General features: G+C 36.9%; 1 protein-coding gene across 2 annotated transcripts in view; it reads right to left on the bottom strand.

Annotated features, from left to right (window-relative positions):
- LOC143246630 (sarcoplasmic calcium-binding protein 1-like) overlaps positions 1-16,073 on the bottom strand; it is a 119,709-nt gene that overhangs the window by 22,087 nt on the left and 81,549 nt on the right. For both annotated transcript variants that reach the window (XM_076493675.1, XM_076493674.1), the window contains exon 2: positions 10,051-10,116. In XM_076493675.1, coding sequence (XP_076349790.1) covers positions 10,051-10,105 — 55 coding nt within the window. In that variant the 5' untranslated portion in view covers positions 10,106-10,116. The remainder of the gene's footprint in view (positions 1-10,050; positions 10,117-16,073) is intronic.

Raw genomic sequence — 16,073 nt, forward strand, 5'->3', positions numbered from 1 at the left:
CAAAATTATTACAACAATACTGTGACAATAAAGTTGCAAAGTGAGAAAAAATTATGGTTCTTTTTGATATCACCCAAATGATAGCAACAGGGAAAGGCCAAACTTACTAGAAATTAACTATTAAAAATAATTTAAGGTTCTTTATAATTAATTTTGCTAGAAACTAAAGTATTGTTGAAGAATGCTACGATCTAGAAAAGAACATTTTTATTAAAGGAAAACTCTAGAAATAAGGCCCTACTTTTGTGCAGAGCTAATAAAAACACAAGACAAGGTCCTTGTGAACTAGTACAAATTAGTAAAAGCTATTAATATAAGATAAATTACATCTGATAAGGAAACGAAAGACTAATACGTGTCGTGCTTTAGCCAAAACGATTTATTAAGAGATGTAAAATCGATACCAAACGACACCAGTGTTGTATATAATACGACAAGGATTTCAAAACCTTCAGACGAGGATAAACTTATACCAGCAGAGATAACTATCGTACGAAGTAACATCAAAATAGACTAAGAATGTAGCTCCCTCTGGCGTGGGATAGTTGAACTAGTAAGTATAATAGTGATAAAGAGATGCCATTAATTCATTTGCTCTACCCTTTTATTAATGGCGTTTTCGGTAGTAATCCAATTAATATCTAAAGATACTGTTGTTGTTTCAACACAAAGCTAATACACAATGGGCTATATCTGTTCTTTTCACTGCATTGATTCTAATCGTTATGTAAGTTCCATAAATTTACTGCTTATTCATTAGGGAATCCATAACAACACAATAGGAAGTAAAGTATTAAATCAATGTATTAAGTATCACGCAAAAATATATTAATTCTGTAAATATTTAAAGCTCACAAAGTATTCAGTTAACATAGATTAACTTTTTAACTACATTACTTTGTTTTGAATTTCGCACAAAGCTACTCGAGAGCTATCTGTGCAAGCCGTCCCTAATTTAGCAATGTAAGACTAGAGGGAAGGCAGCTAGTCATCACCACCCACCGCCAACTCTTGGGCTACTCTTTTACCAACGAATAGTGGGATTGACCGTCACATTATAACGCCCCCACGGCTGAAAGGGCGAACATGTTTGGCGCGAGGGGGATGCGAATTCGCGACCCTCATATTACGAGTCGCACGCCTTAACACACTTGGCCATGCCGGGCCTAGGTTTTGATTTTTATTGGGTACAATATGAATAAATTCCAACTACACTGGTCTGCACATTTAAACCTCGTAAACGTTGTGTGTTTTTAATAAGATATTTTCCGTTATTCATCCACAGAGATTTTTCAACTAATATTCATTTTTTGTATGACGTAAGAATTATTTTGTTTACAAAACGGAGAATAAAAACTCTTTTTAAGATCAGATTTAAAACAAATTAACCAGAAATATAGAATAACATGTTTGGGTAACTTAGCGACGAATAAATAACATTGAAAAGAAAAAAAAAATAATTTCAAAGTGTCCGCACAAACAAGTAATATCCAGAAAGGACAATTCATGCGTTCTGTTAGCGGTTTATATACTAGCGGTGTGTTTCTCGTGAGTTCTAGATCGATAGATAAGACTTTCACGTCGCGAATGGTCCACAGTAATCTTTAGCCAGTGGTCGCCAATATTTTGATAAAAACAAAGTGTGACCCGATTTCATTGAAAATTATTCTATTGTTTAAAAGTACATACGAAGTTTTGTGAAAAATTTGAATGTGACAGAGAAATATCGATATCATTTTCGAATTCAGTAATTACTAGATAATACGTAAAATTTTATAGACAATGAAACCATCGTGGGCCTGCGTTATAGTTTTAATTATTTTGTACAATATAGGTTGGTGCAGATAAAAAAAATCATACTGTTACACTCACAGTCCTCATAACACCCACACTTCAAACACAAACACTTCGTCTGTGTTTTTTTTATAATACTATTAAAGTAAACTGCTGCACTATATTAACATGTTCAGTACATTACACAAAAATTTTCTAGAAAACAGAGACTCATAAACTGTTAAACACTTTTTAATTTTAAAGAATCTGTCAAAAATTCTTTTCTGATGCTACGTTCCCTGGTAACTCTACATAACTCTTCTGAGAAGCTACGTTCCAAGGTAACGCCACATCACTCTTCTGAAACACAAAGGAACGAGATCATAAAAACGTTTCCAGGAAGTGACGCAATGGAAATAACCTTGACGTTGGTAGAATCGATCTAGGATTTTGTTGCATGCAGTAATAAGAACAATCTTTGTGGGTTAATTCTAACTACAGTCAGGCCTCAGGCTAGTTTGTAAATTACAACATTTACTCTATTCCTCCCACAAATAATCTTTTGGGTTAATTCTAACTACAGACTAAAGCCTTCTGCTAGTTTGTAAATCACTACAGTTACTATATTCCTTCGATAGATAATCATTGCATGACTATTCTGTCTTCTGCTAACTTATAAACCACTACCTATACTGTATAAAGTAGCGTTGCATGGCAATTTCAACAACTGCAAGTCCATTAATTATATAAAAGTGCCCAAATCCACCTTGCAATGATATTTACCATTCTGTTTTGGCCTTCTCAGAGCGACAGCAGTGAACTCGCTTGTCCATTAGCAGCTCACAAGTCACCATAGAGACCAGGCAAAGGGGTAATTATCTGTTAGGAGCTCACCTTACTTTGAACAAAGTAATCTCACTAATGACTGTCATATAAGCCCCAGTCCGTTGACGACGTCATTATGCTGGTACCCGTACGAACGTACCAAACACGATTAGAAACTGACACCGAACAACTTGGAAAAATACCTGTTAAGCTGGTTTATTCACACAAACAAACAAGCTTAACTTGGAGTCTTGTTGAAAGAAATAGTTTTACTTGAAAATATGAGACCTGCTTATAATACGTATGACATTCTACCACAGAGATGCCAACCATATCGATTTGAGCGTAATCATTACGATTTTGGTGTATACGTTACGCCTATACGCTCATACAGACAAATATTACGACTTGTTGCAACTCCCAAATTATTATATATTATATAGACCTATACAATAAAGTGATAAATTGTTCCCCCAGGGCTTGAAAGAGATGAAAAGAAAATTTCTAGTGAGATACAAATAAATTTCATAATAAATAAAAAACATAGTCCAAATGGCTACTTGCGATAATCATGTTTGCGCTTGAAATAATAAAAAATATTTGTACCTCTGACGTCTACCAATAGTTTGAGTGCGGTGCTTCTCCATACTGGGTACGTGGGGGAATCCATAGTTACGTCATCAGTGCTTGTCAGCCAATCAGCGCTCGCGTAGATGGGTATTTCTCGTTTTCTAAGCGGCATAGAAACACCAACGCGATCGTTCACAAGATGGAAAAAAAGAGGCCTCGTTTACTAGATTTAGGAAAGAGTATAGTGCAAAATATCCGGTCATTACATCAAAAGTCAGTGACAGTTTTATACAGTTTGTCACATCGATTTTTCTGTGGCACATGGCGGGATAAACGATTGTTCCAGACATACAAAATCGGCATCTCACCAACAAAAGGCTGAGGCGAAGACAAAAACGATGCAGATACCGACAGTTATGAGTGAGAATTGAGAATATAAAACCCTAAATGCAGAAGTGATGTTCACGCAATTCGTCATTGCTCATAATTTACCCCTAGCTGTAGCCGATCATGCAGGACATCTATTCAGAAACATGTTTTCAGACTCTTATATGGCGAAAAAATATGGCTGTGCTAGAACCAAAACTACAGCCATTGTACAAATGTTGGGTTGTGAAGATGACAAAATGTTTTCAAGCATACAGTTGTCGGAGCGCCGTTAAGCCGCGGTATTTGGGGGGTCAACCTGCTTAACCGCGGTTTAAACCTTTGTGACTGAAAAGCCGAAGTCGCCAACAGCTCCGCCAAGGAGCCTCATCCGGGCCATTGCGTGATCATTATATCGGATTATCGAATTAAAAATAATACTTTAATTACTGATCACTTTTTTCACGGATTTACCGCGGATTAACTTTAATGTATGGAGAGGTGTGATTCGGTAACAATGGCGGCCTCCATAAAGCTGACATAGAGAGCGGATAAGGTAGATTAACGGTCGATTTCTAGTGTAATATATTTTATTTATTTCCCAAATTAAAGCAAATCCTTTTTAAATATCCCCTTGAAGTTATAAAGCCAGGATTAAATTCGTAAGCCGCGTTTTTACACGTTCTTAAATTAGCGGTGAGCCACGATAATCCTCGCTCACAAGACTTGTTATAACGACTTAAGCAACAGGAATAATTTTACTCACGAACTACTTGAGTATCCTTGCAACAGTAATAATTTTACTCACGAACTACTTTGGTATCCTTGCAACAGTAATACTTTTACTCACGAACTACTTGGTATCCTTGTAACAGTAATAATTTTACTCACGAACTACTTTGGTATCCTTGTAACAGTAATAATTTTACTCACGAACTACTTTGGTATCCTTGTAACAGTAATAATTTTACTCACGAACTACTTTGGTATCCTTGCATTCTAGTTCACAACAGTTTATTACCCAGGCTTATGAAAGTACCTGGTTGCCTAAGCTCCTTATATTCTAATAAAGAATTTTGTGTGCAATGTTAAACACAAAGATACACAGTGGGCTATCTATGCTGGGCTCGTAGTTGATATCAAAATAGAGGTTTTGGCAATATGAGCCTTCTAAATTACCGCTGAGCTATATGGGGTAAGTATGGATAATTCTGAACAAAATTCTTTAAAAGATGTAAATTTTATGGGAACTAAAATATATATTAATATCTTTACAAAAAATAAAGCAAATCTTTAACAATATTACTAAAATTATAATAAGTTGAACAATCATTGGGCTACACGCATTGTTGACGTTTTTCATTATTGTTTCGCCATTTTATGAATATTGTTGGTTGCGTAGTTGCTCATCACACGAGAGACCTTTGTTACACAACTTTTAAAAATTAACCTTCACGTGAGGCCTAACAAAGTATGTTCACCTAAGGCAGGGGTGTGCAACAGGCGGCCCGCGGGCCACAACCCGGCCCGCCAAGCCATTTAGTGTGGCCCTAGTTGTTGTAATCTAACCATGTGGCCTGATCTGTAATCCAACGCAAATGGAATATTTTTAAAAGCATCGATCCTACGGGATTCCCAGGCTTCGACTCGACAAACTTCTAAAATTATCTTTGCTAGAGAGGAGCAGGCCGAATTCGATTGGTCGGCCTCCTTAGGGCATGAATAGGTGACGTGCACTAGCACTATTGTCTACGACTCAACGTCATGTCCTGAACCTCGCCTTCGCCCGCTGGCGACAATTTTCCCTAACCTCTGCTGTCCGTCATTCATTATTGGTGAAAATTTTATTACCTTTTACAGTTACTGCAAGAGATTGAAGGTAAATTGATTATTATTTAGCATATTGTTGTGACTTTACTGAATGTATTAAAATTTTTGCTTTCAGATGCATCTGATTCTATGTACAGTGTGACCTCGTTATTCGCGGGGGTTACGTTCTTTACCCTCCCGCGAATAGCGAAAACCGCGAATATTGGACGTAGTTTTAAAACGTATATGTATGCGATTATATACTATATGAAATGCTTCCCAAACACTAATGATACTTATACTCATTGATGCAGTAATAATGTAGCAATATTGCATACTGTTATGTATTTCACTAAATTGTACCGTGCGTTACCGGGCTGTGCTTTGCCGTTTGCGTTGTTGGGGAAGCTGAGGCAGTCAGCCAATAGCAGTCCAATCTTGTTTGGTGAAGACGACAATTGATAAAACGGCTTGATTGAGTAAATACAACAGAAATCTCCTCGAAAAGCCCTTTCAGTCTCTGTGACCTACAAAAACGCAGTTCGCGCATAACCCGCGAATATGCGGGGCCGCAAATGGCAAACCGCGAATAGGCGAGGTCACACTGTATTTTGCTATTCTCAATTAATTTAAGTACCGGAAGGCTATGATCGGGATGCCAATTTAGAAACACGTGTTTCTGTCCATAAGAGGTTCCATGTAAATAAATTATATGTTTTTTTCTACTTTGCTATTTTCGTGAGAATAATTTTTGTTTTGATTTCAGGGCTAGTAAAATGTCAGCAGTTAAGAAACGAAAAATTGATGATGAGGGAAGGTTATTCAACAGTGAATGGTGCACAAAATATCTTGTTGTCCCACATAATCAAGGTGTTGTCTGCCTCGTTTGTCAAACTACAATTGCAGTCATGAAAGAGTACAATATTAAGCGACATTACGCAACTAAGCACTCTCCCAGTTTGATGAAATTGTTGGTCAGGCACGAAAGGACAAAATTGAACATTTAAAAACATCCATTGAAAAGCAACAAGGTGTTTTTACCACTTTCAAGAAAAATTCAGAACTGGTGACAAAACTGAGTTTTAAGCTTTGTGAATGTATGGCAGAAAAGGGAAAGCCTTTCAGTGATGGAGAATTTATTAAAATTGTTTAACAATATTCACAGAATATGCATGTCCAGAGAAAAAATATTTGGTGGAGCAAACTAGCCTTTCCCGCTTTACTGTCTCACGCAGGACAAAAGATCTTTCAGAGGACATCAAAAAAACTTTGAAAGAGAGATTGAATTCGTGTGAAGCTTTCAGTCTGGCTTTGGATGAAAGCACTGATATCAATGACACATCCCAACTTGTCATTTTCATCAGAGCTGTTACTGCAGGCTTTGATGTTTTCGAAGAGTTTTAGATATGGCAAGCCTTTCCTCCACAACCACAGGACAGGATATTTGTGAACAAGTGCTTAAGGTTGTAGAAAGTTTGAACTGAATCCTTATAAATTATGTGGTGTTACAACAGATGGTGCTCCTTCCATGACAGGTAGGACAAATGGATTCACCAAGAAATTTCTAACTGCAATTGGAGCACAAGACGTAGTTGTAAGCCATTACATTATTCACCAAGAGAGCTTGTGCACCAAAGTTCTGGATTTTGCAGAAGTCATGAAAAATGTCCAATGCGTAAATTATATTCGAACACGAGGATTAAATCATCGACAATTTAAAACTTTTTTAGATGAGCTGGACAGTGAGTATTCAGATGTTTTGTACTTCTCTGCTGTACGTTGGCTTAGTAGAGCTGCTACTTTGAAGAGATTCTGGAATCTGCGAGAGGAGATTAAGTTCTTCATGGAGAGCAAACGTCAGAATGTGGACTTCTTGAGCAATGAGAACTGGCTGAATGACTTAGCATTCCTCACAGACATTACACAGCATCTGTCTGATTTAAACTTAAAACTACAAGGGAAAAGTCAACTTGTGAATAAGTTGTTTGAGCATATTTGTGCTTTTGAGAAGAAATTGGAACTTTTCCAGGTTCAGTTGAGAAGAGCCATATTGACCCATTTTACATGTCTTGCAACCAGGAAACTGGAATTTCCTAATCTGGATTGCACCAAATATGGAACCAGTGTACAAAAGCTGCGTGATGAGTTTGCAAACAGATTTCCAGATTTCAGACAAACTGAAATTAGATTGAAATTGTTCGCTCAACCTTTTGATTTGGCAGTGGAAGACAGTCCTGATGATTGCCAAATGGAACTCATTGAACTGCAGGCTGACATGGACACTAAAAGGAAATTCTCTGAAAACAGTTTGCTAGACTTTTACAAACTCTGTGTACGTGAAAAGTTTCCCAATTTGTCCCGTCATGCACAAAGAATTGCCTCCCTTTTTGGTAGCACCTACTGCTGTGAGCAATTTTTCTCCAAAATGAAGCTCATCAAAACCAAATGTAGAAGTCAGCTGACTGATGAACATTTGACCAGTCAGTTAAGAGTGGCAACCACTTCTGTCAAAGCTGATATTGACAAGCTCTGCAAGGACTCTAAATTTAAAGTGTCGCACTAAAATGATCACTCATGCAAAAATATAAAATATTATTGCTTGCATTTTGAGAATTTTTTTTTAATTTATTGTGCATGTACACGAATAAGCTTGTTTTTTAAGTGGCCCCGCTTGATTGATAAAGTTGGTTATATGGCCCACCGACGAAAAATGTTGCACACCCCTGACCTGAGGCAACAGACTGTAATTTTTCGGATGTTTACACGTATAAAATTGCTTGAAATATTATTGTTTGCCCATATTTACATTTCTCTCTTATCTACATTTTTCTTAAATTTTCGTACATGTAACGAGTTCTTTGAGGCAAGTTCATTATTTTTGTTTCGAAGTTTTAATGATCTACATGAATATATTTATGTCATGGTTCATTAAGTTTAGGCTTAACTTTCGAAAACAAGACGACATCTAGTTTCAGAAAAATAAACTGGATATAATCATATGAACGTGATGTAAATTCGAATTTTATCAAATACTTTCTAATATTCTTTATTTATAATCCACCTTAAGAAAGGGTGGCTTTTCAAGTTTAATGTTGAGCTAGCTTTGGTTTTATTAGATTTTATCAGTAGGGGATTAATTCCATAGCTATTTATATACAGTGGCATTAACTGTTTCTTGGGGAATATATTTTTTTTCTCGCGTGAATAATTATTACATTTAAAAGTAGAGGCTGCTTTTCTTATACAGATTAATATTAATTTCAATTTTATTTAAATTTTTTTCAATATGATTATAACCTTGAAACAGTCTCTTCCGAAGTATAACAAAAATAAATTTATTTGTTTTTGAATTTGCGTGCAAAGCTACACGAGAACTATCTGCGCTAGCCGTCCCTAATTTAGCAGTGTTAGACTAGAGGGAAGGCAGCTAGTCATCACCACCCACCGCCAACTCTTGGGCTTCTCTTTTACAAAAGAATAGTGAAATTGTCCGTCACATTATAACGCCCCCACGGCTGAAAGGGCAAACATGTTTGGTGTGACGGGGGATTAAAATAAATACCAGTATAACCTGGAAAAATTTATTTTATCAAGAAATAAAAATATAAAATAAATGTGGGATAAATTATACTCTCTCATACAAGTCATCAGGATCACTACAGTAATGTGTACACTGTTTATAAATACACAGGATCATTACACTAATGTGTACACTGTTTATAAATACACAGAGTCACTACACTAATGTGTACACTGTTTATAAATACACAGAATCACTACACTAATGTGTACACTAAATAAAAAAGCACACAGTCACTACGTTAAATTGTACAGGATATATAAATACAGAGTCATTACATTAATGTGTATAGCGTATATAAATAAACATAGTCCGTCAATACATTAATGTGTACAACATACACATATACACAAAGTGTCACTACATTAACGTGCACATTTTATACAAATACACATAGTCATTACATTAATGTGTACAGAGAAAATAAACACACAGAGGTCTTATACTGTTATCAACATCACTGGTCTTACACTGTTATCAACATCACTGGTCTTACACTGTTATCAACATCACTGGTCTTACACTGTTATCAACATCATTAGTTTTACACTGTTATCAACATCACAGGTCTTACACTGTTATCAACATCACTGGTCTTATACTGTTATCAACATCACTGGTCTTACACTGTTATCAACATCACTGGTCTTACACTGTTATCAACATCACTGGTCTTACACTGTTATTAACATCACAGGTCTTACACTGTTATCAACATCACAGGTCTTACACTGTTATCAACATCACTGGTCTTACACTGTTATCAACATCACAAGTCTTACACTGTTATCAACATCACTGGTCTTACACTGTTATCAACATCACAAGTCTTACACTGTTATCAACATCACTGGTCTTACACTGTTATCAACATCACAAGTCTTACACTGTTATCAACATCACTGGTCTTACACTGTTATCAACATCACAAGTCTTACACTGTTATCAGCATCACTGGTCTTACACTGTTATCAACATCACTGGTCTTACACTGTTATCAACATCACGGTTTAACTATCGGAGAAACGAGTTCTGTAAAACGAGTTAGCTGTTCGCCTCCCCTCATGCTAAACGATCTGATTTGGTTTAGAACAAGAGCAGGCTATAGGAATACAGTAGAAACTTACCGTACATATAGGTAACAATGAAATGTACGCGGTTGCTCCACTCGAACGGCTCCATGATAGTCGGTTCTGTAACGAAAAGAGAAGACAGTTAACACACAGTTAACACACGATTCAATCGAATAACACTATGTAACACAAATTTTGTTCCTGGATAGTATGTGTTATTTCTTAATTGCTTATGTTGTAAAAGTACAGAAAATGGCCATTATTCCCTTCAAACTTTGCTTTTGTGACCTGGATAATGAAATTTACAAATTAACCTATTTTATATGTAAAAACGGGAAAATTTGCGCATTTTCATTTACTTAAGGTCTGAATAAAACAGCATATGAATCAAGATTTACATGTATTTATACTAAAGTTATACAAAAATGTTTAGAAGTGAGTAGTTTCTCGAGATTTGCGGCTGTAATGTAAATCACTTTCACATATCAGCCCCCAAATATAGTCTTCCATCATGTTTTCGTTATACGCTCCTTGGTAGCGGCGTTCAAAGTCCAGTATATCTTGATGGAAGTGCTCGCCTTGCTCCTCTGAGTATGATCCCATTTTCTCCTTGAACTTATCAAGATGAGCGTCAAGGACATGGACTTTCAGGAACATCCTGCAGCCCATTTTACCGTAGTTCTTCACCAGAGCCTCAACCACTTCCACATAATTTTCGGTCTTGTACTTGCCCAAAAAACCCCGATCCACTGCAACAAAGCTGCCCCAAGCTTTTCTCTTCCTTCCCACTGAGCTTCTTGGGGATTTCTGTGCACTCCAGGATCTTCTTTATTTGTGGTCCAACGAAGACACCAGCTTTGATCTTTGCCTCAGACAGCTTAGGGAAGAAGTCTCGAAGGTACTTGAAGACTGCAGACTCATTATCAAGAGCTGTGACAAATTGTTTTATTGACCCAGTTTTATGTGCAATGGTGGGAACAACACCTTCTGGAGGTCAACTAGTGGTTCACACTTGACATTGTGCCTACCCACAGAAAACTCGGTCCGTTGTGGCCAGTGCTTCCTGTTGTAGTGCGCTGCGGTGTCCCTACTGTTCTAAAGGCAAAGATAACAGGGAAACTTGGTAAAGGCAATCATGAAAGAAATTGTAATCTGGATCTTCAACGCCTTCCTCCTCTTCTGATTTACTGCTCTCTTCTGAGGATGGCTGCTTTCTCTCTGGTGGAGTGGGTACAGGGAGCTCAGGGCAGTGTGGCATTGGTGTGATAGATGATGGAAGGTCCGGATACATGATAGCAGATGCATTCTTGCCAGCTCTACGTTTGGAAGGGTCTACCATGCAGAAGTAGCAATTGCTTGAATGGTCAGTGGGTTAACGCCAGGTTCTTGGAATAGCGAACTACCTTGCTGTCTTTTCCCTTGTGTACCATCTGCAAAATAACAAAATAAAATTGTTATTATGAAGAACAAATTTATTTCATCCACAACTAATGTGTGAGAGGTTCATGTAAAATATTTTATATGTGATATTTTTTCTATACTATTGGAAATTTTAAAAAATAAATTAAAAGATATTTAAATTTTAAAAGGTCTACAATTTGTATAATATAAGATCTTACTACTCAAGCAAGCGAATATTGTCCGTCTTACCTTCTAGAGGTTTTGTTTTGCAGTTTTCGCAAGTAAAATGAGGTGCCCAGGGTTTGTCTTGATCTCCGACAGGCATGCCAAAATATACCTTGTAGGCTTCACACATTTTAGCAGATGCTGTCACAGAGTATTTTTTCGCTCTTGACTTGATAACTTGGCCACATACATGGCAGAATGTGTCTGGAGAATGCTTGCAGCTTCTTGATGCCATCTCTGATAAAATCAGATAGGTCAAGGCATCTAGAACTAAACTGAAGAGGTAAGTGGTGAGCCTCTGTATATACTATGGAAAGTTTTAGAAAATTCTAAAAGGTTCTTGAAAATTCTCGTAAGTTCTCTAACATTTTAGAACTTTCTCGAACTTAAAAGAATTTTCAAATTTACCAATTTTTCAGAACATTCCAATAGATCTAGTGCTGAGTAAATTTAAAAATTTCATTATCCAGGTCAAAAGCAAAGTTTGAAGAGAAAAACAGGTCTTTTCCACTTACTTTAGGCATAAGCAACTGGGAAATAAAACTTTCTGTCCAGGAACAAGGAAAAGTAAAAATTTTGTTACATAGTGTTATTAGTTGAATAAAAAATATGTGTATATAAAAACAACTTTTAAATACAACCAGTAACATTTATGAGTTACTTCTCACCTGTTACGTTCTCTACCATGCACAAGTATTTCAAATAATCTGAACCAGGCTGACAGGTGTTTTTAACAACTGTGTACTAACTACCATATGGACTTTCAAATATTCCAAACCGGGTTGATAGGTGTTTTTAACTACTGTGTACTAACTACCATATGGACTTTCAAATATTCCAAACCGGGTTGATAGGTGTTTTTAACTACTGTGTACTAACTACCATATGGACTTTCAAATATTCCAAACCGGGTTGATAGATGTTTTTAACTACTGTGTACTAACTACCATATGGACTTTCAAATATTCCAAACCGGGTTGATAGATGTTTTTAACTACTGTGTACTAACTACCTTATGGACTTTCAAATATTCCAAACCGGGTTGATAGGTGTTTTTAACTACTGCGTACTAACTACCATATGGAACTTTCCAAAATTCCTTATTACTGTGATAATAGTTTTTGTTTTCATATTAATCTATGCCATGTTATATTTTTCTAGCTAATGTGTATTACGCTAAGTACTGTAATGACTCTCAGCTGAAAGTATTCATCCGCTAATATATAATACGCTACACACTTTCCAGTTTGGACTATCAGAATGCAATAATAGAAAACCCCACTTCAAGAATCTGTGTGCAGGTAGGTTAGTGTCTTGAAATTGCGTCCTACTATGCATAAGATCTTTGTACATTGTAATTATTTAATCTACTATTTAGCGATCCACATATTTATTTATATTAATAAAACATTTATTTTCCTTAGTGGTTATTATGCTCTGTGAGGCTTCGTATCTTTAGTTGTATCCATAATACATTGTACGACACTTCAGACTTGTTTCTTCCCTTCCAACAACATCTTTCTAATCTTTGTGCTTCCTTATTATAGTTTAATATTTTTTCTCCACAGTTGTAATATATTCGAAGTGAATTTTATCCTTGGGCAAACAGACAACATAATGTTTTTGTTTTACATTATTCCATACCATGTCTTTTCAATAAGAACATATACTCCTCGCATCTTAATACAGAATTTCTGGTAGAGTACTGTATTATCCTGAATTTATTCTCGAAGATGTATAAGGCAGCGCGTGCAGTGACAGCCTCCGCCTAAGTTCATCTGTAAATTGTTTATTTCACCTAATATCTCCATAGACCTCGTAATACCCAAATCCAAGTACATCGACGTAATCTTCGGATGACGTCGCAATCTTAAGTTATCCTGATTTTGCTCCCGTTCTTCTCAGGGGAAATTTTCTATCAAGTTGCTTTGAATTGTTTTGTTTCAGATGACGTCAAGACATGGTTAGTAAATAATGTTGTTACATTCCCCTAATGGACATATCTATGTGTGTGTGTGTGCGTGTACGAAAGTTGCTAACCACCACTGATACTTGGGTTTATGATTTATCAGTACATTTCTTGTTTCAAGAAGTTTATTGTAACTATGCACGTCCTTGAAGAAATGTTATCTGAAACATAAAGAAAAGAAAATGTTACCAAGCTAAGCCTTCACCTTGAGAGCGATTTGTTCTTCAGGTGATTGTGTGACGGGTCGAGAATCAGGTTATATTATGATTTGATCTGAAAAAGCAGGACTAGATCTTAAAAAAGCAGGTATTATTTGCTTCTACTAAGTCAAACAGGTGTATTTGATGTTATTTGAAATGTTAATTAACAATGTTTTTTCAGAAGACGTTTCATTTTTTATTAATTACGTTGCTTGAAACATTCTCAACGAACCAGCTCAATCTACCTACTTATTTTGGTCCGGCACGGCTAGGTGGTTAAGGCACTCGACTCTTAATCCGAGGGTCGAGGGTTCGAATCCCAGTCGCATCAAACATGCTCGCCCTTTCAGCCGTGGGGGCGTTATAACGTGACGGTTATTCCCATTATTCGTTTATGAAAAAGTAGTACAAGAGTTGGCGGTGGGTGGTGTTAACTACCTGCCTTCCCTCTAGTCTTACACTGTTAAATTAGGGACGGCTAGCGCAGATAGTCCTCGTGTAGCTTTGCGCGAAATTCAAAACAAACCAAACCTACTTGTTCTCTGTTTATCTTATCTTTGTACACAAAAGCTACTTAACAAATTATCGCTATTAGCAGACACTAAAATAGACACTAACCAAAAACTATACTTCAATATAAACATATAGAAGATTTTATAGAACGTATCGTTAAATCGTCTTTGAGTTTATACTCAACTGAAACGAGATCATTGTGAAATGTGCATTTTGATTTAGTGCGTATAAAGGCAGCAAAAAATACATACAACTATTCATAAACATATGGCCCGGCATGGCCTAGCGGGTAAGGCGTGCGACTCGTAATCCGAGGGTCGCGGGTTCGCGCCCGCGTCGCGCTAAACATGCTCGCCCTCCCAGCCGTGGGGGTGTATAATGTGACGGTCAATCCCACTATTCGTTGGTAAAGAGTAGCCCAAGAGTTGGCGGTGGGTGGTGATGACTAGTTGCCTTCCCTCTAGTCTTACACTGCTAAATTAGGGACGGCTAGCACAGATAGCCCTTGAGGAGCTTTGTGCGAAATTCCAAAACAAACAAACATAAACATATTTGTTATACAGATATACACTTTTCATGGTTTATTCTTTTCAATAAAACGAGTCATTATCTATAATGTAGCATTTAGAACATACTTAAAGCCTGGATGCTCTTAGATGTATTTTCATGATATTTGAGTAAGTAAATGACCAAGGCAAAATGACCCATATTTTCAAAATGATAGAGTGACCCAGTGGTTCTTAACCTTGTTGGAGGTACTGAACCCCGGAAGTTTCGTAATTGGAAAAATAAAATATGATTTTTTTTTTCAAATTCAAAACATAAGTAGATATTTTATTAGTGCACAAAATGAACCATGCATCAGTTGCACACAATATCACGGTGTTCAAAGAACAAAACCAACAAAACATAAATTTCACACAAAAACAAAACATAGCTCAATGAATATTTATTGCAAATCAATGTGACTTTTGATGTTGCCTTTCAGAAACAAGTTCAGAAATGCGTGGATTCACCTTGGCAAGTGCCACTCTCATATCATTTTCGCAACAAAGTCTGTTCCTTTTCTTCGTTTTTATGTCTACCATCCTCGAAAAGGATTGCTCACAAAAATACATTGTAACAAACGGTATGAGTATCTCAAGGGCTTTCTTAGCAATAAGAGGGTATGCTACGATTTGGTAGTCAGTATGATATGTCAGTGCGTTACAATGATGTGTGGTGCATCGGCTTTCACCAGCGCACCAACACCAGAGTTTCGTCCCAGCATGACTGGAGCTTCGTCCGAACAAACTGCAGAAACCATATCCCACGAAAGATCGTTGTCTCTGAAGAAGTCATCCACAAGTTTCTTCATGCCGGCTGCCTTAGTTGTTGTTGTAAGAAGCAACAAAAAAAAAAAAATCTTTTATCTCGTCGTTCTTCACATAGCGCACGAATACAACAAGCTGGCTTAGATTGGAAATGTCGGTGGTCTCGTCGAGTTGAAGGCTAAATTTTGTTGGGCTTGAAATCAGATCTGCAACTACCTGAGCCAAGATGTCATCGTTCATGTCACCTACTCTGCTGCTGATGGTGTCATTTGAAAGAGGAATTTAAGATAACTTATTTTCAGCAGCTTTTCCAGCATGATATTCGCCATCTTCAACGCAGCTGGTTTTACGAGTGCTTCACCAATGGTGTGTGGTTTGCCCTGCTCTGCGATCAAGTACGCAACTTCGTACGATGCTGTGACGATCGGTTTGTCGATGGATACAAAGCCCAGAACA

This window comes from Tachypleus tridentatus, chromosome 3, assembly GCF_004210375.1.
Source record: "Tachypleus tridentatus isolate NWPU-2018 chromosome 3, ASM421037v1, whole genome shotgun sequence".
NCBI lineage: Eukaryota > Metazoa > Arthropoda > Merostomata > Xiphosura > Limulidae > Tachypleus > Tachypleus tridentatus.